This window comes from Cyclopterus lumpus, chromosome 17 (genome assembly GCF_009769545.1).
Source record: "Cyclopterus lumpus isolate fCycLum1 chromosome 17, fCycLum1.pri, whole genome shotgun sequence".
In the NCBI taxonomy this organism is placed as follows: domain Eukaryota; kingdom Metazoa; phylum Chordata; class Actinopteri; order Perciformes; family Cyclopteridae; genus Cyclopterus; species Cyclopterus lumpus.
Genome location: NC_046982.1, coordinates 19,273,766 through 19,295,442, shown reverse-complemented (window position 1 = coordinate 19,295,442; position 21,677 = coordinate 19,273,766). Strand labels below are relative to the sequence as shown.

Genomic DNA, 21,677 nt, shown 5'->3' with positions numbered 1-21,677 from the left:
CCGGTCGTAGAGTGCTGAGTATGAGTATGAGTATGAGAGGTGTGAAGGGGGGCCGAGTGCTGTAGAAAGGGGGGAGGTGCAGGGGGAGGGGGGGCAATAATCCGCAGGGGGTGCAAAAGATGGGGGCTGCAGCGGCCGCAGCAGGGAGGTCTGGGTGGGGGGAGGGGAGGATGGCTGGTCAAATCTGTTAAAAAATGAGTTCAGATCATTCACCCACTTATGGTCCCCCTCAGGCTGTTTGTTGAACCCCTTGAACCCAGAAATCGTCTTGAGGCCCTTCCAGACCCCGATGGTGTTGTTCTGCTGCAGCTGGTCCTCCATCTTGGTCCTGTAGACATCTTCACCCTCCCTGATCTCCACCCTCAGCTCCCTCTGCACAGTCCTCAGCGCCTCCTTGTTGCCAGATCTAAAGACCCTCTTCTTCTCCTTGAGGAGGGCCTTTATCTTTGGAGAGATCCAGGGTTTGCCATTTGAGAAGCACCGTACAATCCTGGTGGGTACGGTGTTCTCAACACAGAAGTTGATGTAGTCTGTGATGCAGTCGGTGAGACCGTCAATGTCTTCCCCATGGGCATCACTGAATACCTCCCACACAGTTGTCTCAAAACAGTCTTTCAGAGCCTCCTCGGCTCCATCGGTCCATTGTCTAACTGTGCGGGTCACAGCTGGCTGCTTCTGTGCAAGAGTGGTGTACACAGGCAGGAGGTGCACCAGGTTGTGGTCAGATCGGCCCAGGGGAGGGAGAGGTGATGATGAGTATGCCTCCTTGGTGTTGGCATAGAGGAGATCCAGTGTCTTATTGTCTCTGGTGTGGCATGTGACGTACTGGGTGAATGTGGGCAGAGTGGAGGACGGAGGGGCATGGTTAAAGTCCCCAGAGAGAAGGAGGAGGGCATTGGGGTGTTGTGTCAGCAGCCTGCTCGTCGCTGAGTGGATGACGTCACAGGCCGCTTCAGCGTCAGCAGAGGGGGGGATGTACGCAGCCACCATGATAACATGCGAGAATTCCCTTGGCAGATAGTATGGCCTCATGCTAACAGCTAACAGCTCAATGTCCGTTGTGCAGGTCTGCTCTTTAACAGTGATGTGCCCAGAGTTACACCATCTATCATCACAGCGTGCGTGTCCGGAATTAGCTCCGTTAGCCAAGTCTCCGTGAACACCATGAGGCTACACTGCCGGTATTCACGCACGAGTTAGCGCCGCTAGCTCGTCCATCTTGTTGGAGAGAGACCTCACGTTTCCCATGATGATGGAGGGTAGGACGGGTTTGTAACGTCTTCTCCTGGCGCGACGTTCCGCCCCCGCCCGGCATCCACGTTTCTTCCTCCTCAACTCACGGGGAACATCGGGTCTCTCCACGGGTAGTAGCACCGCCGCGTCCCGGAATGCCAACAGTTGGTCCCTTGAAAAAACAACAACTGGACCATGGCTGCATGCTGGGTCCCCAGACACGGAGGTGAAAAGTTCAATTAGCAGCAGATAGACCACGACAAGCTCGACGTGTCTAGCTGCCATAATGTACCGATTAGGAACGGTAACTAATATGACGGGGAAAAAGCGACAAGAAGTAACAAAATAACATAATGTAAGAAAAAAAAAAAAAACTAGGTAGTGAGCAGGAGCTACTGTAAAAGGCAGCCACACGAGCGGCGCCGGTTGCTAGGCCGATGATGGGTACACAAATTAAAGATGGGACCGTTTAGGACACATTATCTAATTTGTGTTTCTCAATACTCGACTTGAACATGTTTGGTGCCAGCTTTTGGGAAGGCAAAAAATTATTAATGCAATAATTCCTGTAAAGCCTGTTTCCAGACCTCTACATCGTTGTGTCTGTTTATGCTTAACCTTCAAAACAGCTGGGTACAAGACAGAGGAAGCTTATGTGATACCATTAAAAGCTCCAGAACAGCCCCTGAGTGATCCTTGGGGTCAGATTGATTTTCTTGTGAACTACATGAATATTGCTCATTTTTATTTTATTTTCTTAAATGAATTTTGAGCCCTGAAAACGCAAAAAAGAAATCTCAAAATTGCATTGAAACAACTCAAAGTTAAAGATTCTTTGCTCACTTTTCACCATCGGTGTGCATTCACGTGAGAATAAATCAATTAAAATCAAACAAGCATGTTATTATAACTTTAATATCAGTAGAATAAATAAATAAGATCGATGATGATTAATCAATTGCCCTGAAAATGTATCTACAGCTATTTTTATAATCAATTGCTTTTCAAGCAAAAATATGAAACTCTCGGTCGCTCGGTTTTGGACTGTTTGATAAAACAGGTCAACTTTTAAAAATGCCCCCTTTGAATTCTGGGAAATGTTATAGTGCATTATTTCAGTTTTTACACTTAACTAACAAAACAATAAAAAACCTAATTGGCAGATGATATAGTTGCATCTTTAGAGTGATGTCGTAGTCCGGTTTGACAGATCCACAGTTTGTACAACTTACTAAGTACCTAAATTCTATTAAATGCATCTCATCATTGCCAAAAAAACATCAAATACAGCATAACAATATTTGATATAATTTTTAAAATATATATATATATAGTATTGTCAGTTAAACAGGAGTTACAGTCTATTATGTTACGCCCAGCCTAGGGGAGCTGGAGCGTAGCATACGGACCGGTCTCCCCACCTGCCAAAGTAGGACTAATGCTGCAGTTTGTAGAGAACAATGGTTGTTTATTGTGCACTCCGTGTCATAAATTCTTCAGGGTGAGCCTGGCCCAAAATAACAAACAAAACAATCTGAGCAAGTCACCTAACTTCACTAGACTACAAAAGAAACAAAAGAAAGTACAGATGTCTTACCTATCTCCCTACCCGAAAACAGGGTTAAACCAAAAGGGCTTCTCACCCCTACCGACACCCTTTCTAACCCCACCACCCAAGAATCAGTGCTGTGCAGCATGGCCCTGGTTGGAAGCTGGGGAGAGAGAGCCGGACCCACAGGTTCCCTCTTAAGTACCGCTGTCCAATCACCTGCAATGAAATATATATATATATATATATACATACATACATACACACACACACATATACATATATATACTGTATGTACAGTATGTTGTTCTTTTCTCCTGTACCTGTGAGTACAGCCGAGCCCCCAGACATCCACAGAAGTCATCAGTGATGATGACGCAGAAGGTGCATGAACCCAAACATGATCACGTCCACAGTCAGAATTAGCAGAACATTGGACCAAACAGAGAACTGAAGAGTCTGCAAAGAACACAGGGACACATTAATACAAGCAGTAATTATATTCTTTGTGTTCTTATTTGCACACCAGCCTGATGGCACAACCTTGAGAGTATATCACCCTCCATCTGTAACAAATAAGTCTTTTGACTGAAAATAATACATTAAAGTATTTTGGAGTCTAGTGTTGAAGATTTGGTTTCGTAACACAGTATCTAAACCAGGAGTTGCACATATTTACTTAAATTCAACATATTAAATAAGACCTTGAATATAAAAGGGCTGTACTGTGGCTGTTGTGTCAAAACGGCTGTCATAAAGAACACATTTTGAGCGGTTATTGTAATATTCAGTCAATCAGTAGTTTCTCCATTCATAGATTATTATTTTTGTGCATAGAAATCGGAAAATTGTGTAAAGTCCAAAGGGAGGTCTTTAAATGTCTTGGTTGACCAGCAGTCTAAACCCAAACGGATATTAACTTTACAATGACATCAAAATATGAAACCAAAGATGTATTTTCTTTAAAAAACAATCAATGGTCGGCACAGTTGCTGATTAAGATTCTATCAAACATCTATATCAATGAATCGACCAATCATTCACCTTTACAACACCTACCATCTGACACCGGTCATGACGTCTGTACACAGGAAGCATTTTGAAACGCAGCTCTTTGGCTACGCCTGGTTTTCTGACCTCTGCGGAGAACGCGATGATTGCGAAAGAAACGACCACCGTTGCTCCCAAAGTGACGACCACATCAGTGGTGTCGTGGACGGAGGCGATGGTTCCCACCATGTATGACAAGCTCAGGGTGGCCACAACCTGTGGGCACGACATTCAACGTATTAAACTTCAACCTCATCTGAACGAAAGCTTTTATTTGCTTCACGTTTAACTGCTTCGAACAGACGGATCCTGATTGTTTTTGGCATTCAATAATAATCAGCCCTTTTGAAAGCTCCTGTGAGTGCATCTTTCTTTTGTTAGCTTCAGGGAGTAACCCGGCATTGTTTGTGTCATGTTCTGCATTCTGTAGTTATCCTTTATAAGAAAGGAATTCTTCATTTGAAATGTCTACTTGATCAAGATATTTCACATCTCTGTTGAGGATGTGACTGTTTCATAACAATATGTTTTTTTTCTTCTGTTTTACGACAAAGATACAGTATTTTTTTCATTTCAGGGTTAACTGTCATTTTAGTTATTATTTAAATGATTTGTTGTGTATTCATAATGCAGGTATCTGTGAAAGTGTCTATATTGTGTGATATTAATTTCCCGTTTAGATGATTCTATGGGTTTTATGCCCCTGTATTCGTAACCCACCAATCCCACGATGTTCCAGGGGTGACGCCAACCGAAGGACTCGCAGCAGCTGAGGGCCACGGCGACCACGATGAAGATGATGTTGGAGCTGAAGTAGGCCCACACCAGCACCGCCTCACCTCTGGAGAAGGTGAACACACACACCACACTGATGACGAACAGCAGCTGGAGAGTCAGGATGCCGAACACCTGCACAGGGATGAATATGAAGAACGAGCACTTAATGATTAAGCGAAAAACTGCATTTATTTTTGACACTCATGATCCATGCCCCTTTATGGATAACAAACTTTTTAAAACCTTTTTCTTTTGGATTATTACACTTACAGCGTTCACTAAATACCTCTCTCTCTACAGAAACCCTTGTGCTTTAAAATGCTCAGCAGTGTTAAAAATGTATTGCAACAATAAGTATGTTTATATAATTAATATTATTGCACAGATGTGGCTCAAAATCTCTCTAAAAAAACACATTTGACTATTTTGCAGCTTCTTTTAACAGGTTGCATATGTCGAACAGTATTAAAACTATCCATTAAATAGGTTTGCATGTGGTTGGTTACACAAACATGTAAAAGTCTCCCAGCCAAGATGCATTCTGTTATTATGACCTGAACACCAAACGCTGAAAATCTAATTAAGTTGGTTTTATGCTTTTTACAATTTACAGTTTTTGACTGATTCGTGTCAAGGAGTGGTTCCCAACCCCTGAAAACAAAGCAGCGTTTATATGCATCATCTTTCCACAGGTTGCATATGTCTACAAATCATTTTCTTTCTCAGATAGATTTATTTTTACGAACTCTCTAGAGCCCTGAGAAGGATAAATCATACATTCATTTACAGCAAAAAAAGAGAGCATAGATAAGGGCACACTAGAAGAGAAAAATCATTATTTTGCATTTCAAATATATAATTGTTCTGCTTCGTTATCCCGTTACTCGTCTTGTGCCATCCCTGAGAAGAAAACAATCGTACAAACCTTTCTAACAAACGCTCGTCTCACTGTCTCGTCGTCAAAGGAGGACGAGGCCATCAGTGGAGTTGTGTCTGATGAGGCTTCTGGGCAGATGTCCCGGAAAGACTCGTAACCAGTTGCAGGTTGATAGATGCAAGTTTTCTCGACTTTGGGTGGAGGGCACAGTTCTGGGGCTGCAGAGTATGGTGGAGGTTGCTGTCCTTCGTAGGAGTATAACAGTGGTGGTGGTGGTGGTGACACCTCATAACGAGGAGCATCCCGTGATGGGAGGGGCTCTGCTGTGTCTGACATTCTGGAGGAAACTGGGGGTTCAAACACAGAAGTTCAGTCAAATAACTTCTGTCATCCGATTGATGGGATTCGTTCTATTTTGCAGCTGAAGTGAGACGTTTAAAAACTTGATGAAGTCTTGTAATCTTTGATTTTACACAATTGGCAATATATAGGTGAGCAAGAAAAAAAAAACTCAAATTAAAGGTGTAGTTGTTGGAGTCTCATGCAGAGTAGAGGAGACTTCAATGACGGTGACGGACAGCTTTAGAATGAAGAGGTTTGACAAAGTAATTAAAATGTTTAAGACTAAATTAAACCTCTCCTGAAAAAGCCCACTCTTAATCCAGAGGTGTTGGCTAACTACAGACCGATCTCTAACCTTCCCTTCCTCTCTAAGATCCTTGAGAAAGTAGTCGCAAATCAGTTGTGCGACTTTCTACATCAGAATAGTTTATTTGAGGAGTTTCAGTCAGGATTTAGAAAACACCACAGCACAGAGACAGCACTGGTGAAAATTACAAATGACCTCCTAATTGCATCAGATAAAGGACTCATCTCCGTACTGGTATTATTAGACCTTAGTGCTGCCTTCGACACCATTGATCATGACATCCTATTACAGAGACTGGATCAGTCGATTGGCATTTCAGGTACCGCACTAAGTTGGTTTAAATCATATTCATCAGATCAATCTCAATTTGTATTTGTAAACGATGAAGCCTCAATGACCACCAACGTTAATCACAGAGTTCCACAAGGTTCTGTGCTTAGACCAATTTTATTTACCTTATATATGCTTCCTTTTGGCAATATTATCAGGAAACACTGCATACACTTTCATTGCTATGCAGACGATACTCAATTATGTCTATCGATCAAACCAGAGGAGACCAACCAGCTCGCTAAAATTCAAGAATGTCTTAAAGACATAAAAACATGGATGACCTGCAACTTCCTGATGTTAAACTCAGACAAAACTGAAGTTATTTTACTCGGCCCTGAACACCTCAGAGATCCATTATCTGGTGAAGTGGTTTCTGTAGATGGCATTGCCCTGGCATTCAACACCACTGTAAAGAATCTCGGCGTTATCTTTGGTCACATCTTGTCTCAAAAAGATGCAGAAAAACAGGTTCAGGCGTTTGTTACTTCCAGACTAGATTACTGCAACTCCTTATTATCAGGCTGCTCTAATAAGTCTCTTAAATTAATCCAGAATGCTGCAGCTCGTGTACTCACAAAAACTAAGAAAAGAGATCACATTACTCTATATTCATTGAATGTTTTGTAACTCTGTAATGCTGTTCATTCTGTATACATGACATCTATTGCATCTGTCCATCCGGGGAGAGGGATCCTCCTCTTGCTCTCCTGAAGGTTTCTTCCCTTTTTTCCCTGTGAAAATATTCTTTCTATTTCTTGGGAGTTTTTCCTGATCCAATGTGAGGTCCTGGGACAGGGATATCATATGTGTACACATTGTAAAGCCCTCTGAGGCAAATTCATAATTTGTGATATTGGGCTATATAAAATAAACTGAAATGCTGGACTGACACATTAACACTTAACGTTGGTGACCAAGGAGAACCTTTGTGTGCCAGAGACATCAATAAAGTTATGTGGATCTGCCTCGTTTTACATAAACATATTTGGATGAATTGGTAATTGATTTTGAGCATTTACCATTGAAGTACGTGCTCAGCGCTGTGAGGTTCCACAGAGAAAACACACATTTCTTCTTCTTCCTCTGACTAATTACCTCAAATCAATACAAATACAATCGTTGCAGTAAGTAAAGGGCTACATTACATTGGTTGTGCTCTGAGTGAGAACACCCTGAAGCAGGACTGTTATTGTTGTCTTGTTAAAAGTACCAATAAATACTACAAGTCAATAAAAAGCAGAGTGAACGGCAGAATATTTGTGTTTATTTTACACAGAACAAGTTCAGAATACACAATAGAGAGTTCAGTGAATGCTCTTACTTTTTCCTGATGGATTAGACTTGTCTGACAAGTGCTGTGTGAGAGGACCAGAGCTGTGTGAGACACCAGTGCTGCGTGAGGAGGCGGTGACACAAAACTTTCATTCACTGAAGGTTTCTTCCCTTTTTTCCCTGTGAAAATATTCTTTCTATTTCTTGGGAGTTTTTCCTGATCCAATGTGAGGTCATGGGACAGGGATATCATATGTGTACACATTGTAAAGCCCTCTGAGGCAAATTCATAATTTGTGATATTGGGCTACCCTGATGGTATGAACTAGAAAGAAAGAATCCCGGACAGAAACTGCAAAGTCCGCCATCGTTTCACTCGGTCAGATGTCGACGAGGCCAACTACATAAATATTGCTTTTTTAAAAAAAAATTATGAATTTTGAGCTGAGTTAAAGATTCTTTGCTCACTTTTCACCATCGGTGTGCATTCAAGTTAGAATAAATCAATTAAAATCAAACAAGCATGTTATTATAACTTTAATATCAGTAGAATACATAAATAAGATCGATGATGATTAATCAATTGCCCTGAAAATGTATCTACAGCTATTTTTATAATCAATTGCTTTTCAAGCAAAAATATGAAACTCTCGGTCGCTCGGTTTTGGACTGTTTGATAAAACAGGTCAACTTTTAAAAATGCCCCCTTTGAATTCTGGGAAATGTTATAGTGCATTATTTCAGTTTTTACACTTAACTAACAAAACAATAAAAAACCTAATTGGCAGATGATATAGTTGCATCTTTAGAGTGATGTCGTAGTCCGGTTTGACAGATCCACAGTTTGTACAACTTACTCAATGTGTGAATTTTGAATTAGTCAGAAAAACACCCACAAATTGTTATTGGATCTTTTGTATCAGCATCTGACTTTTAATCAAACAATGTAATGATGGTTCTTCAGGCAGGTTTGACGTGAGCATTTCTAATGAATAAGTACCTAAATTCTATTAAATGGATCTCATCATTTTTTGTACAGGTGAACATGCACTGCAAACATCATCAAATACAGCACAACAATATTTGATATATCATTTTGTTTATATAGTATTGTCAGTTAAACAGGAGTTACAGTCTATTATGTTACGCCCAGCCTAGGGGAGCTGGAGCGTAGCATACGGACCGGTCTCCCCACCTGCCAAACTAGGACTAATGCTGCAGTTTGTAGAGAACAATGGTTGTTTATTGTGCACTCCGTGTCATAAATTCTTCAGGGTGAGCCTGGCCCAAAATAACAAACAAAACAATCTGAGCAAGTCACCTAACTTCACTAGACTACAAAAGAAACAAAAGAAAGTACAGATGTCTTACCTATCTCCCTACCCGAAAACAGGGTTAAACCAAAAGGGCTTCTCACCCCTACCGACACCCTTTCTAACCCCACCACCCAAGAACCAGTGCAGTGCAGCATGGCCCTGGTTGGAAGCTGGGGAGAGAGAGCCGGACCCACAGGTTCCCTCTTAAGTACCGCTGTCCAATCACCTGCAATGAAAAGAAGGCACAGAGCAAGGCCAAACACATCATAGCACGCCCCTAAGGCAGGAAGGTGAACAGCATTAAGGGGAGGCTTTTTACCCTGAGTCATAACAATAGATAATAAGGACATTTTTCTTTGTACAGTTTGGAGTGTCAGTCCATTTGTGTGTAAATGTGTTTTAGTTTCATCTCCTCCCCAGCAGGTAGAGGAAGATGAGGACTATGTCCAGGTAGATCATGAGAGCAGCGTTGATGTATTCCTCTGGATCCAGACGGTGGCTCATCATCCCCATCATCAGCTGACAGTCCAGCATCAGGAACTGAAGGGAGGAAGAGTTAGGACAGGGTGAGAGAGCACCACCAGATCACTAATAGTGATTAAAGGCATATTTTATAAGAGAAGACATGTCACAGTAGGAAAACAACAGGGTAAATAATACAATGAATAATGGCTGAATTCCAATTAGCTCCTTTTGTTCCTTCGGCTGTTTAGCAAAGGAAGTGTTGCATAGTATTATTATTATTATGTTCTTTTCTCCCGTACCAGTGAATACAGCAGAGCACCCAGACACCCATAGGCGACTTCACTGATGTAGGAGTAGTAGAAGGTGCAGAAGAACCCAAACAGGAGCACGTCCACAACCAGAATCAGCAGAACACCGTACCAAATAGTGAAATCATAACGAGTCTGCAAATATCACAAACAAGCAAAAAAAAGTTTGAGTGGGGCAACCGAATAGTCTGCAGATCGCTCTGTTAAAAAAATAAGCACAGACCATGACGTCTGTATAGATAAAGCATTTTTTGAAACCCAGCTCTCCGCCTGGTTTTCTGACCTGTGCGGAGAACGCAATGATTGCGACAGAAATGACCACCGTCGCTCCCATAGTGATGACGACCGCAGTGGTGTCGTGGAAGGAGGCGATGGTTCCCACCATGTATGACAAGCTCAGGGTGACCACAACCTGTGGGCACGACATTCAACGTATTAAATATCATCAGAGAAAGTTTTTTTTTATTTTGCCTTATAGATAGTGTCACATTTGAACCGCTTCACACGGAGACAGGTCCAGCTTGTTTAGCTCTTTAAATGAATCACAGTTCTATAGTCCATACATGCACGCCCATACAACCCTATATTTATGTTGGCGTGCAAGCCTGTCCTACCATCAAATGCAAACAAAAGATGCATTTAATTTGGAAACAATAGGCAAGGCAAGTTTATTTATAGTGCACAATTTGCACACAAGGAAATTCAAAGTGCTTTACAGATTACAATAAGGCAAAAATAATAAATAAAAATTATTATTATATTAAAAGCGAAGAGTGCATATAAAATACTTTCAGTTGTCAAATAGAACCGTTTTCAGCCTGGATTTAAACATTGTCAGAGTTGAGGACCTGTCTCACATATTCTCGAAGACTGTTCAAGATTTTAGCATAAAACTGAAACGCAGCCTCACCGTGTTTAGTCCTGACTCTGGACCAGCAGGAGACCACTCCCTGAGCTTCTCAGAGCCTGAGATGGTTCATATGGCTCTAACATGTCACACATGTACTTTGGTGCTAGACCATGAAGAGATTTGTACACAAGCAGAGCTGTTTTAAAGTCTATTCTCTGAGCAACAGGAAGCCAGAGCAAAGACCTGAGCACTGGACTAATATGGTCGTATTCCCTGGTTCTAGTCAGGACTCGAGCAGCAGCGTTCTGGGTGTACTGCAGCTGTCTTACAGCTCGTTTAGAGAGCCCAGTGAGCAAGCCGTTACAGTAGTCTAACTTGCCGGAGACAAACGCATGGATTAGTCTCTCCAAGTCTGGTTTAGACACTATTCCTTTGATTTTGGAAATGTTTTTTAGATGGTAAAAAGCTGTTGATGTTATTGATTTAATTACCTCTAGATTTATGACCTGATTTTTAGGTTTTAGAGAGAGAGTCTCAAGGTGACTAACACTTTCTCTTTGTTTCTGTGGTCCACAGACAATGATTTCAGTTTTGTCAGAATTTAGCTGGAGAAAATTGTTTTGCATCCACACACTGATCTGTTCGATGCAGTGACAAAGTAAATCTACAGGCTCATATTCACCTGCCGTCAGTGACACGTAGACCTGAGTGTCATCTGCATAGTTGTGGTAGGACACGTTATAGCTGCGTATTAGCTGGCCTAATGGAAGCATGTACAGATTGAATAATAGGGGTCCTAGGATTGACCCCTGGGGAACCCCACAGGTCAAAGCCATTTGGTCTGAGACACGGTTACCAATTTCAACAAAATACGTCCTGTCCTCGAGATAGGACTTGAACCAGTTGAGAGCAGTACCAGAGATTCCCACCCAGTTTTCTAACCTCTGTAATGAGATCCCATGGTCAACTGTGTCAAAGGCAGCGCTCAGGTCCAGCAGAAGACTGAGACTTTGCCTGCGTCTGTGTTCAGGCGGATATCATTTGTCACCTTGATCAGAGCTGTCTCAGTGCTGTGGTGGGGCCTAAAACCTGATTGGAGACTATCAAAAGCATTGTTAGACAGGAGAAAGTCAGTAAGCTGTTGGTATACAACCTTCTCTAGGACTTTGCCTAAGAATGGCAGGTTTGATATGGGCCGGTAGTTGTTCAGTACTGTGGCATCCAGGCTGCTCTTCTTTAGAAGAGGTTTAATGACAGCAGTTTTTAAGGCCTTTGGAAATGTTCCAGTCTGGAGTGAGATGTTGACTAGGTGAACGAGTTGTGGTAACAAACTGCTCAGCACAGTCTTTAGAAATCTAGTGGGTAAGTCATCAAGGCAGCACGTCGATGGATAGATGTATAACCTTTAAGCTACATATAGTTGAGGTATCTCACTTTTTTTTGTCGAGGATGTAACTGTGTGTCTCACATGTTTCATATCCGATACTCATGTCTCCGATACAAAACGGTCCTTTTGGTATATTATTTAAATGTTGTGTGCAAATTTGACCGATTAGATGATTGGGGTTTTATGCCCCCTGTGTTCGTAACTCACCAATGCCACGATGTTCCAGGGGTGACGTCGACTGAAGGACTTGCAGCAGCTGAGGGCCACGGCGACCACGATGAAGATGACGATGGAGCTGATGTAGGCCCCCAGGTTGGTCTGCACCGCCTCTTTGATCACGCTGGAGAAGGTGAACACACACACCACACTGAAGGTGAACAGCAGCTGGAGAGTCAGGATGCTAAACACCTGCACGGGGATGAAGATGAAGAGCGAGTTATAAAAACTCAAACAAATATTCTGCACAGCAACCGATCTTATAGGTGTACGTTGTATGTTTTTGTATAAAAGCTCTTATTTTGACACTGATCTGTGATCAGCCCCCACGGCGAGTCATACAAACCTTTCTAACAAACGCTCGTCTCACTGTCTTGTCATCAAAGGAGGACGAGGCCATCAGTGGAGTTGTGTCCGACGAGGCTTCTGGGCAGATGTCCCGGAAAGACTCGTAACCAGTTGCAGGTTGATAGATGCACGTTTTCTCGACTTTGGGTGGAGGGCACAGTTCTGGGGCTGCAGAGTAGGGTGGAGGTTGCTGTCCTTCGTAGGAGCATGGTGGTGATGGTGGTGGTGACACCTCATAACGAGGAGCATCCCATGTCTCTCTGGATGGGAGGGGCTCTGCTGTGTCTGACATTCTGGAGGAAACTGTTCAGAAGTTCAGTCAAATAAAAAGATTTGACTGAAGCAAAAGCAAACGTGGGTCTCATGGGACACATTGTGTTGAGCAGCTGACGTGATAAGTTGCTGTTCTACTAAGTAGACCGCGTTGTATATCCATCCGATCATCAGTGGTCAATCGTCGACGAGAAAGAGAGTGGAGGGAGAACAAAACAGCAGAAATGGCTTCTCCTGTCTGTATCTGTTGGTTTCATTGAGTCAAACACTTTTATTTAACATCTGCCCGTGAGCTCATGCAGGGTACTTTGTGTCTTGTTGCAAGAATGGTGAAAACATTAGGAAGTAAAACTAGAGCTGTGATGTCACTTCTCTCACTCCCAGCGAACGTGGTCGGTAATACAAGTGTTGCGTCATTTAGTTTTAGGAAGTTCATGAAGTCTTGGGCTTTCCGACAGATTTTATTCATGGTTCAATCTCCAAAAGCAGTAAGTAGTAGCATAGAGACAATAGACCTTTTTTTTCACAGCAGACATTTCAACTTGTCATTATAGTAAAAACAGACGTTTCTAATAATATTAAAGATTGTTCTGGTCTATTCGTGTCTTAGTCGACGGGGGATGAAGTACTCAGATCCTATACTTAAGTAGAAGTAGAAATACCATGGCCTAACGTACTCTTTCACAAGTTAAAGTACTGAATTAAATGTGTGACATAAGTGTAAGTGCAGTTATCACACATAAAATAATGTAAATGACAATCTTAAACTGAATTAACTCAAATTCCTCCAAATCACACCAAGCAAATCTGATGGTGTTTTTTTTGTCAGGTTTTTAGAGAGATACGTATACTTCACAAGTATAAGTATTATGCATTATTAAATAATAGTAGGGGGTAAATAGCCGAATATGTATCTTTTTGATTTGAGTAAACAGACCCTTTAAAAGGGTTATTGAGTAAATTCTCCAGACAAATACAAGACGCAGCAGAGTAAAACAGAAGCTATTTTACTTTACACACAGAACACGTTGAGACAACATCGTAGAGTTCCGCTTACCTTTTTCTGCAGGTTTATAGTTGTGTCTGTGTTGTGCGAGGAGGAGACGACACAGAAAGTACATGTCGCTTGGTGGTGGGTGTCATTTATCCTCCCACCCCGTGGTGTAGTTTCACTTCCCAACAGCATCAAATGAATTAAAAAAGAAAGAAAAAAACCTTTCCGCAAGGAAAACTCTACTGTTGCTTCAGTCGGTCAAGTCATCAGAAATGGGGTGAGGGGACTTCCAGGGTCCTCTACTCATATGACTGTCTCGACTTGAGTACAATGAACATAGTATGAATAATAATAATGCATTTTATTTGTAAAGCAATCTCAGAGTGCTACAGAGCCAGTAGATTAATAATTATAGTTAAAAACAAACCATAATAGAAAAAGAAAATAGCTGGCAGTGATTTGAGACGTCAGTTTTCTGACATTTCAGAGACAAAACAATACACAAAAAATTATAATCTGCAGATTGATCAATAATGCAAATTATCATTCGTTGCACCAGAATTAAAGCTCGGATTTGAAAACTATTACTGCATCTGTACAGTTTATTATGCAAAAGATGTCATTCTAAATGGAGGAAAGAACAAATAATGTAATACTGTTCTTTTAAATCATAGTTATTAAGAAAGTTAGTATTAATGTAATTGTGAAGTGGCAGTCCTGGTCCAATCAAAAGGGATTTTGGAATGACGGACTCTGAGCTGAGGAAACAGAATTAAAAAAATAAAATAGATTATGACAAATGCAGCTGTTCAACTCTCCACCACCAGAAGAAAACCCAAAGTGCAGCACTTGCTCCCCCTGCTGGTTGTATTGAGTTGTAAATACGCAGCGTTCCCATTGCAAACAATTAAAACAAATATGATGGCCTCCCAACTGTTAGATTCCCCATTTTAATTTCTTCATTTTCTTTTTTTTTTTGGTCTCACTGAACAACCACAAAACCCACCACTGACACTTAAAAAAACACAAAACAAGACGTTCACAAAACATCTCGCACACATATTTATTGTAAAAAATACATATAAAAAACAATTTCTGAGACATACAAAAGATTGGAGCTTAGAAACAGTATATTGAACAGACAAAGACCAAGCCATTTTCTTGAATTGCATTACATATTTACAATTTAATAAATAAAATTTCAATTTGTTGTTTTATACCAGAGTAAAAGGCAGATTGTCCATATCTTGCAGGTGCAGATACCGCTGTGGCGACTCTTTGAAAAACATTCTCATCTAATACGTCGACTTCAAAAGCTCGGAGCTAATGCTGGAGGATCAGACATGCGCGCGCACACACACACACTCACACACACACACGGGAAGTCATGGCACTTCAGCCCGCAGAACACGAGGGGCAAGAGAGGAAAAAGAAAAGGAAAAAAAAGAGGCTGGGGTGAACAAACTAGCCGGTAGGAAAGCTGTGCACCGGGCTGACCTCCGACCTGATCCATACCACTTGTGAGCTCATAGATTTAAAACACGCGAAGCAGACAGCGAGGCAATCAATTCATGTTTTTGTTCTTTCCCCCTCTGTGAACAACCTGCGTCAGAGAGCAATCTGTTGAGCAACCGTACTGGTGGGCCTCCGCCTCATTTCAGCCCTAAAAACACTACAAATACCCGCGGTCACAAGAACCCCGTCACCAGGCAAAGGCAATCAACACACACAAAATGGCCAAAGCCACCGAACACTTTTTTTTAAGCAATGATCATAATGTGATGATATAATATCTAAATATCCTTTTTTTTTTTTTAAAGGCAGAAAAGGGTGGGGGTTAGTTATGTAATAATTAACCATCAGCTGTCCGTAGCCTCCAGTGTTGGGGGAAAAGAGGCAGATGACACATGGTGTAAACATGCCCCCCAAAACAAATACATCCCTCAACCCATCCACCCCTTTATCCCACCCCAATATGGCATTAATGAAACCAGATGGCAAGAACTGTCACTTGGGATCTGGACCAAAAAAAAAAAAAAAAAAAATCTGTAACACACCCCAAGAGAGTGTTTGGGAATGAGGCGGGAGAAGGGTAGAGGTGGGGACCGAATAATATTAAAAAATACAAAAAAGATTTTAAAAAAGTACAACGGGGGTGAGCCGCCTCGTTGCGTACCAATGCCACGTGTAAACAGGATGTTTGCCAGCGTGACTTTAGTTTAACAAAAAATAGCATCAAAATATAAAAAAGGGTGACCCGCTTGACCAAGAAGACGTCGGGGCTATTTACATTAAACACACACACACACACACATACACTTTCCTGAATGCACAGTCACGCTCAGATCACTTCCTGTTCCTGGTCATTTGAAGACACGCATACACAACTTTATCCCAGACCGCATGTGTAAAAAAATTAAATAAGTCAGCCCTGCAGGACAAAAGTGCTCAAATTGGTGCCAACACCAGCGCTACTATGGCCCTATGAAATACCCACAACCGCCCTAAACACTCAGCAAGTAGCAGCACGTAAAACTCAGCGCCAACTAACCACCTACAAAAGAACTGACCCACTTTTTAAAAAAAAAATACAATTAGCCCCCAAACTTCCCCTGAAATGCGTACAGGTAATATATATTTAAAAAAAGAAAACACCTAATAACGGCAGCCCCCCCCCCCAGTCACCAAAAAAAACAAGCCCTCAACCTCCAGCCGGTTCAAAATAAAGCAATGTGGTTACGGTTCACGCTTTCGGTAAGAGGATGGTTCATTTTGGGGGATCGCCGAAGGAATAAAACATTCATCCGATGTATGACATGGAACGATACGTGATAACAACTACACAGGAGAGGATGCAGAGTCACAGTTCACCTTTTTTTTTTTTATATATATTTTAAGATGAGTTCCATCATTCTGGGATGAAAATGTTCCCGCAGATTACGAAACATAGAAAAGGAAAAAACCTTCTCCACGTGCGTTCCAACCAGAGTCTCGGCCAGAGACTCGATGGAGACGAAGCAGCTGTTTACATGAAATGGTCTCGACTCGGACCGATCCAAACGGGGCGTCGCTAACGGGAGCCTCTTCGTAGGATCCAGTGGGCTTTTTATTTGTTCAATTACACATTTTTAATTGGGACTTTATTGGGATTCAGTGTAGTCTCCTGTAAGGGCGGAAAAAGACACGGACATTAGACAATGTCTTGCACACTGTCATTACTGTATTAAAATATAGTCTGCAACAGGGCCGGAGGAAATATGGACGAACTCAATATCACATTTGAGTCAAATATGATGAATGCATGCAAAAATCACATTAAATAGTTAAACTAATGTTCTAATGTTATGCACCAAAACATATATTGCATTTTGTTAGTTTTTAAAAAAGGTCCTGAAAATGTAAATGTCGTTAATATACGTCTTTAAATTAATTAAGAGCTGAAAAGATAATAGATTATCCATTTAGCTAATTGAGTAATTGTTTAAGTCATTTTTTATTTTATTTTTTATATTTTCTAATATTTACTTTGAGCCTGGATACTTTATTTTATTTTTTTACCAACTGTAATCTGTAATTTGTCTGTTAAACACTGAAAACTAGCACAAAATGTGTGAATCTTTGTACTCTTTTCATTCAAGAAAAGTTATTGTTACGGTTTGTGTGGGTTCAAGAACTTTGGCTTCGTTTGTTATATGAAAGAAAAAGAAATTGTGTTTATTCAAGGAAAGCCCGCTATTTAAAAAAAAAAAAAAAAAAAGGACAATTACGTATCAAAACCAAAAATGAGGATATTCCATCGTCAGTATTGGGAGAAATCTGTTAATTGGCCGTCGTGGTCAATTAGTGAGTCGTACGTACCCGAGTCGGTAGGTCACTGTGCAGAATACATGTGACCCACGAGTCAATCAAAGGGATGTTCGGGGCAGCAGGGTTTCACCTTGGACCAGGAATCAATGCAGCTGCAGGGAGCAAGAACAGGAAGGACCGGGTGGAGACACAGAACATTACATTTTGATTAGCTCATGCGTGTCAGAGCCTCTGCGGTGCGTTTTTGAATAGCGGAGTCTCCCACAAGGATTAAATCCACTGACTGACAGTGGGAAACTGTGAATGCCAAATATTTCTCGTTGCAACTTCTCAATCGGGACAATTTGCTCAATTTTGTCTCCCTTGTGCGATAATTTTTTTTAAAAAGGAGCAGCTTTGGATTTTAAACTGTCGGCTGAATAAAAAAAAGAAGCAATTTGAAGATATTGCCTGAGGCTTTAGGATATTTTCATTAATTCAAAATTACTTTTCTTTTGTTAAACATTGTTGGGAACATTCTAAAATTCCAAACAGCCACACCTAAGAGCACATATACGTTTTATGACCAAAACTAAAAGATAAGAGACGTGTTTGTGTTTTATCCAAGATGAAAGTTTTGTTTTTTTCCACCTCTGCTGGTTATCCATCACAGGGGGTGGAGGGGGACCTAAGATTGACCTAATCTTGGTACATTTTCAAGTTTCAACAAGTCCGATCTCATACTCTACTGAAATTATGGGAAACCAATGGCTCCTTTAAAGTTGGGGAAACCAAAAGTGTTGAACATTACAGCATGCTTTGAAAAGCAGCAGTAAACGGGCTGAAACATGCAGACACTGCTGGTTCTAAAACAACTTCATGGTCTTATTCTTTTCACTAGAAGTTTCAAAGCGCTTGCAAAACTCTTTGTACGTCTGTGAGAGCGTCCAATTAAAATGTACTAATGGCACAGTTATTATCACAGTTGTAAAAAGTTCTTTGGGCAAATATGAACACAATTTACTTAAACAGGAGGACCGAAGCACACAAACGGCTTATCTTTTTTCTTTTGCGACATTAAGTGAACAGATTCTTGCTTCTTATACCGACTGCACGTATCCATTTTTATCTCATGCTCAATAATAACGATTCTTAACTCAACTTTGGTTGTTGACATATTGTGTAAAAGGACTCAGGAATCAGAAATGTGCAGTGATAAGTGCACTAGTACAGGACGACCTTTGCTTCCCCATATATATATATATATATATATATATATATATATATATATATATAAATAAATTTGTTTTTTTTCTTTTCTGCTGATCCGATCTGTGACTCAAAACCAGAACACGATCCGAACTGTGCGTTAATTAATTTGCACGAAGCACGCTCCTCTTTACATACAGTATGTTTGCATTTTTTTTTAAATGCAAATACACCAACTGAACTTGTTTTGTTTACCTCTTATGGTAGACGCAGAGGCAAGCCAGCCTGGCGATGGTCTCTCCCTGGACCAGATCCTCCAAACAGATGGCGCACTCTCCGCTGTCTTTACTGAGCACATCCGCTGGAAACACACACACACACACACACAAACACAGCAACCATAAGTTTTTCCAGCCTTAAAAAAAAAACATGGCGCCGGGTCATGTCTGTGATATGACACTTACTATTATATGGTAGGGGAGGAGACGTGAGGCAGCTCAACAGGTGATCCTCGATCCGACCCCCCGGGAAGGGCTTCGAGCAGAAGGGACAGCGGATATCTGCGCAGAGCAGAGAGACAGCAGAGCTGAGATTAACACACCGAGACATGATTGTTAGATGATGCGCCAATCACATAGCGCACCAGTGCTATGTTTGGACATCTCGATTACACATAACCGAAGAGCAGGCTGAAACACAATCGGTCATTCTCATCCCGGAGACGGTGTGAATGATGTGACCTTGTGTGTAACGGACCCAAAATAGTTTTTAAACTGTGTTTGACTGCAGGATTGGCCGCCACTAGAGCCGAGAGAGGATGGGACAGACTCTGAGCCTCGCTGCCCTACATTCCCCGCCTCCGTCTATGAGCTGCTGCCAACATGTGAAGCGGGCATGTGAAGTAGTGACCCATTTCCCTACTCTTGCTACAGGGCTGGCCCGGGAAAACCCACCACTCTGTTGCATTTTGGCTCATAATGTCATGCTGGCCACCTATTGTCCACTGCCGACCAAGTGTGCCTTTTCACTTCCTCTGTAGCCTCAAGTTCCCGTTTTTTAATGCACTTCAACAACAAGGCGGTCGGTTACTTAATGTTTTCGACTTGCATGCTGCACTGTCAACGGGCCTTGTGATGTGAAAGAGCTCGCATGTCACTACTTCCAGTTTTTACAACGTAGCTCTGCTTCACACAATAGGGTCTCTGATGATTTTTCGTCCGTGTGCAAGCACGGGAAAAGAGATTATCTGTTGAAGAATGTAAATCCATTTTAATTTCAGAGGGGGCTGGCTGCACTGGGAGATATGTTGATGCAAATGTCAGTGGTATACAAGACTAAATGTCAGCATGTGTGTTCATTACAAGTGTGTTCTGGAGTGATGTGTTAAATTGTCTATTCTGTATTCTTGACAATGAATACTGTTACCTAGGTTACCTCATAGTTCACCATAATATCCATATTACTAATATCTTCTCTGAACACCAGTCACCCCAATCATGTCTTAAGTTAAATATTAGTTGTCTTATGGAAGCAATCAACCCCAGTTTCATCAGTTTCATTTTTAATGCAAAGATATTTAGTAATTTAAATTGACGTAAGCTCTAACACCATCCAATAATTCAAAGTAATCCATGTGTGTGAGCTGTAAATTACAAAACATCAACTACTGATGGAAACGAGCCAATTATTATGACAACTGTTATTTATGCAGCACAATACATTATAAATTAAAATGGCACGTATATACACACACACACAATACTACTGCACTACACACATGTGTTGACTTACTGCCATGGCGGTTGTTAACACGGTAAAGGCCGATCCAAGCCTCGGACACCGGTCGCTGGTGCGTGCCTCGGACCCGGGCGGATCTCGCGCCCACGCTGCGGGCGGAAGAGTGCCGATTCCCGGGCAGCCGCTCGGAAAAAGTGCGGTGGGGCGTGCGGCCTGTCTCCTCTCCGGACTGATGCTCCGCTACCGCGGGGGGCTCGAGGCTTATGTTCCCGTCTTCCTCGGGTTTCCCCACGCTGGCGACGTCGTCGTCATCATCATCATCATCCGCGGGGGACGCTTGGCCGACGCCAGACGGGATGCCGTGGTGGTCCGCGGGGCTGCAGTCCGCGCTCGCCCCGTGCTGCCCCGGGTCCGAGTCGCTGCCCTCCTCCGATCGGCTCCGGTTGGCCTCCGCGTCCTCGAAGCTGCCGGAGAAGTCCACCATGAGGCTGGTGGGCCTGCTGCAGCGGGGTCGCCGACAGGAGTCCCGCTTGGTGCCATCTTTGCCGAACGCAGAGGGGACCGGGTCTTCCTGCAGACGGCTTGCTCTCGTCCCCATCTCTGACGAGCTGCTTCCTCAAAGCGGTCCGCCACAGAACAAGATGTGGTGGGAAGGGGGGGCGAGTTAACCTCGAAACGACCCTTAAACTGTCAAATAATTCGCCGGGGGAACTTTATAAAACAGCCGCCTTGTACCTGAGCTCCACAAACACGATATGTGTCACTCGACGGTCCTCCTCTCGCCTTAGTTTGTCCAAACTGTCCACATTTCCCTTTTCTTTTCTTTCTTTCTCTTTTTTTTTTTTTTGACGTGCCCGTTGGTTTCTCGCTGCTGCAGCGGAAATGGAGCGCGTTCGCTTCCTGCTTCGCGCCGCGCGCACACAGTTACGGTAGTGTCACGCGAGCGGACCGTAATCTAAACATTAAAACGTTTTTCTAATTTTTTTTTTAGTATATATATATTTAATATGTACACGTTTATGTTGTATTTCTTTATGATTACTTTTTT

General features: G+C 42.1%; 2 protein-coding genes across 8 annotated transcripts; both read right to left on the bottom strand.

Annotated features, from left to right (window-relative positions):
* Positions 1-204: 204 nt before the first annotated feature.
* Positions 205-14,208, bottom strand: si:ch211-284o19.8 (protein lifeguard 1). 7 transcript variants are annotated; one of them, XR_004611360.1, is made up of 8 exons: positions 13,961-14,129; positions 12,629-12,933; positions 12,274-12,474; positions 10,113-10,241; positions 9,821-9,964; positions 9,283-9,596; positions 2,831-3,001; positions 205-1,439 (listed from the first exon to the last, which is right to left on the bottom strand). XR_004611360.1 is itself a non-coding variant. In XM_034556190.1 (6 exons), exons 1-5 carry the CDS (start codon positions 14,022-14,024, stop codon positions 3,146-3,148), a joined length of 855 nt encoding a protein of 284 aa, XP_034412081.1. In that variant the 5' UTR covers positions 14,025-14,208; the 3' UTR covers positions 2,122-3,001; positions 3,106-3,145. The 7 variants fall into 7 exon arrangements, 4 of the variants coding, with proteins under 4 accessions (XP_034412081.1, XP_034412082.1, XP_034412079.1 ...); XR_004611361.1 differs by having other exon boundaries at positions 205-1,405; XR_004611359.1 differs by lacking the exon at positions 205-1,439 and having other exon boundaries at positions 2,122-3,001.
* Positions 14,209-15,700: 1,492 nt separating this feature from the next.
* Positions 15,701-21,549, bottom strand: zgc:66427 (uncharacterized protein LOC406256 homolog). Its single transcript, XM_034555689.1, has 5 exons — positions 20,684-21,549; positions 19,357-19,452; positions 19,148-19,253; positions 17,756-17,856; positions 15,701-17,060 (listed from the first exon to the last, which is right to left on the bottom strand). Exons 1-4 carry the CDS (start codon positions 21,225-21,227, stop codon positions 17,799-17,801), a joined length of 804 nt encoding a protein of 267 aa, XP_034411580.1. The 5' UTR covers positions 21,228-21,549; the 3' UTR covers positions 15,701-17,060; positions 17,756-17,798.
* Between the last annotated feature and the right edge of the window lie 128 nt (positions 21,550-21,677).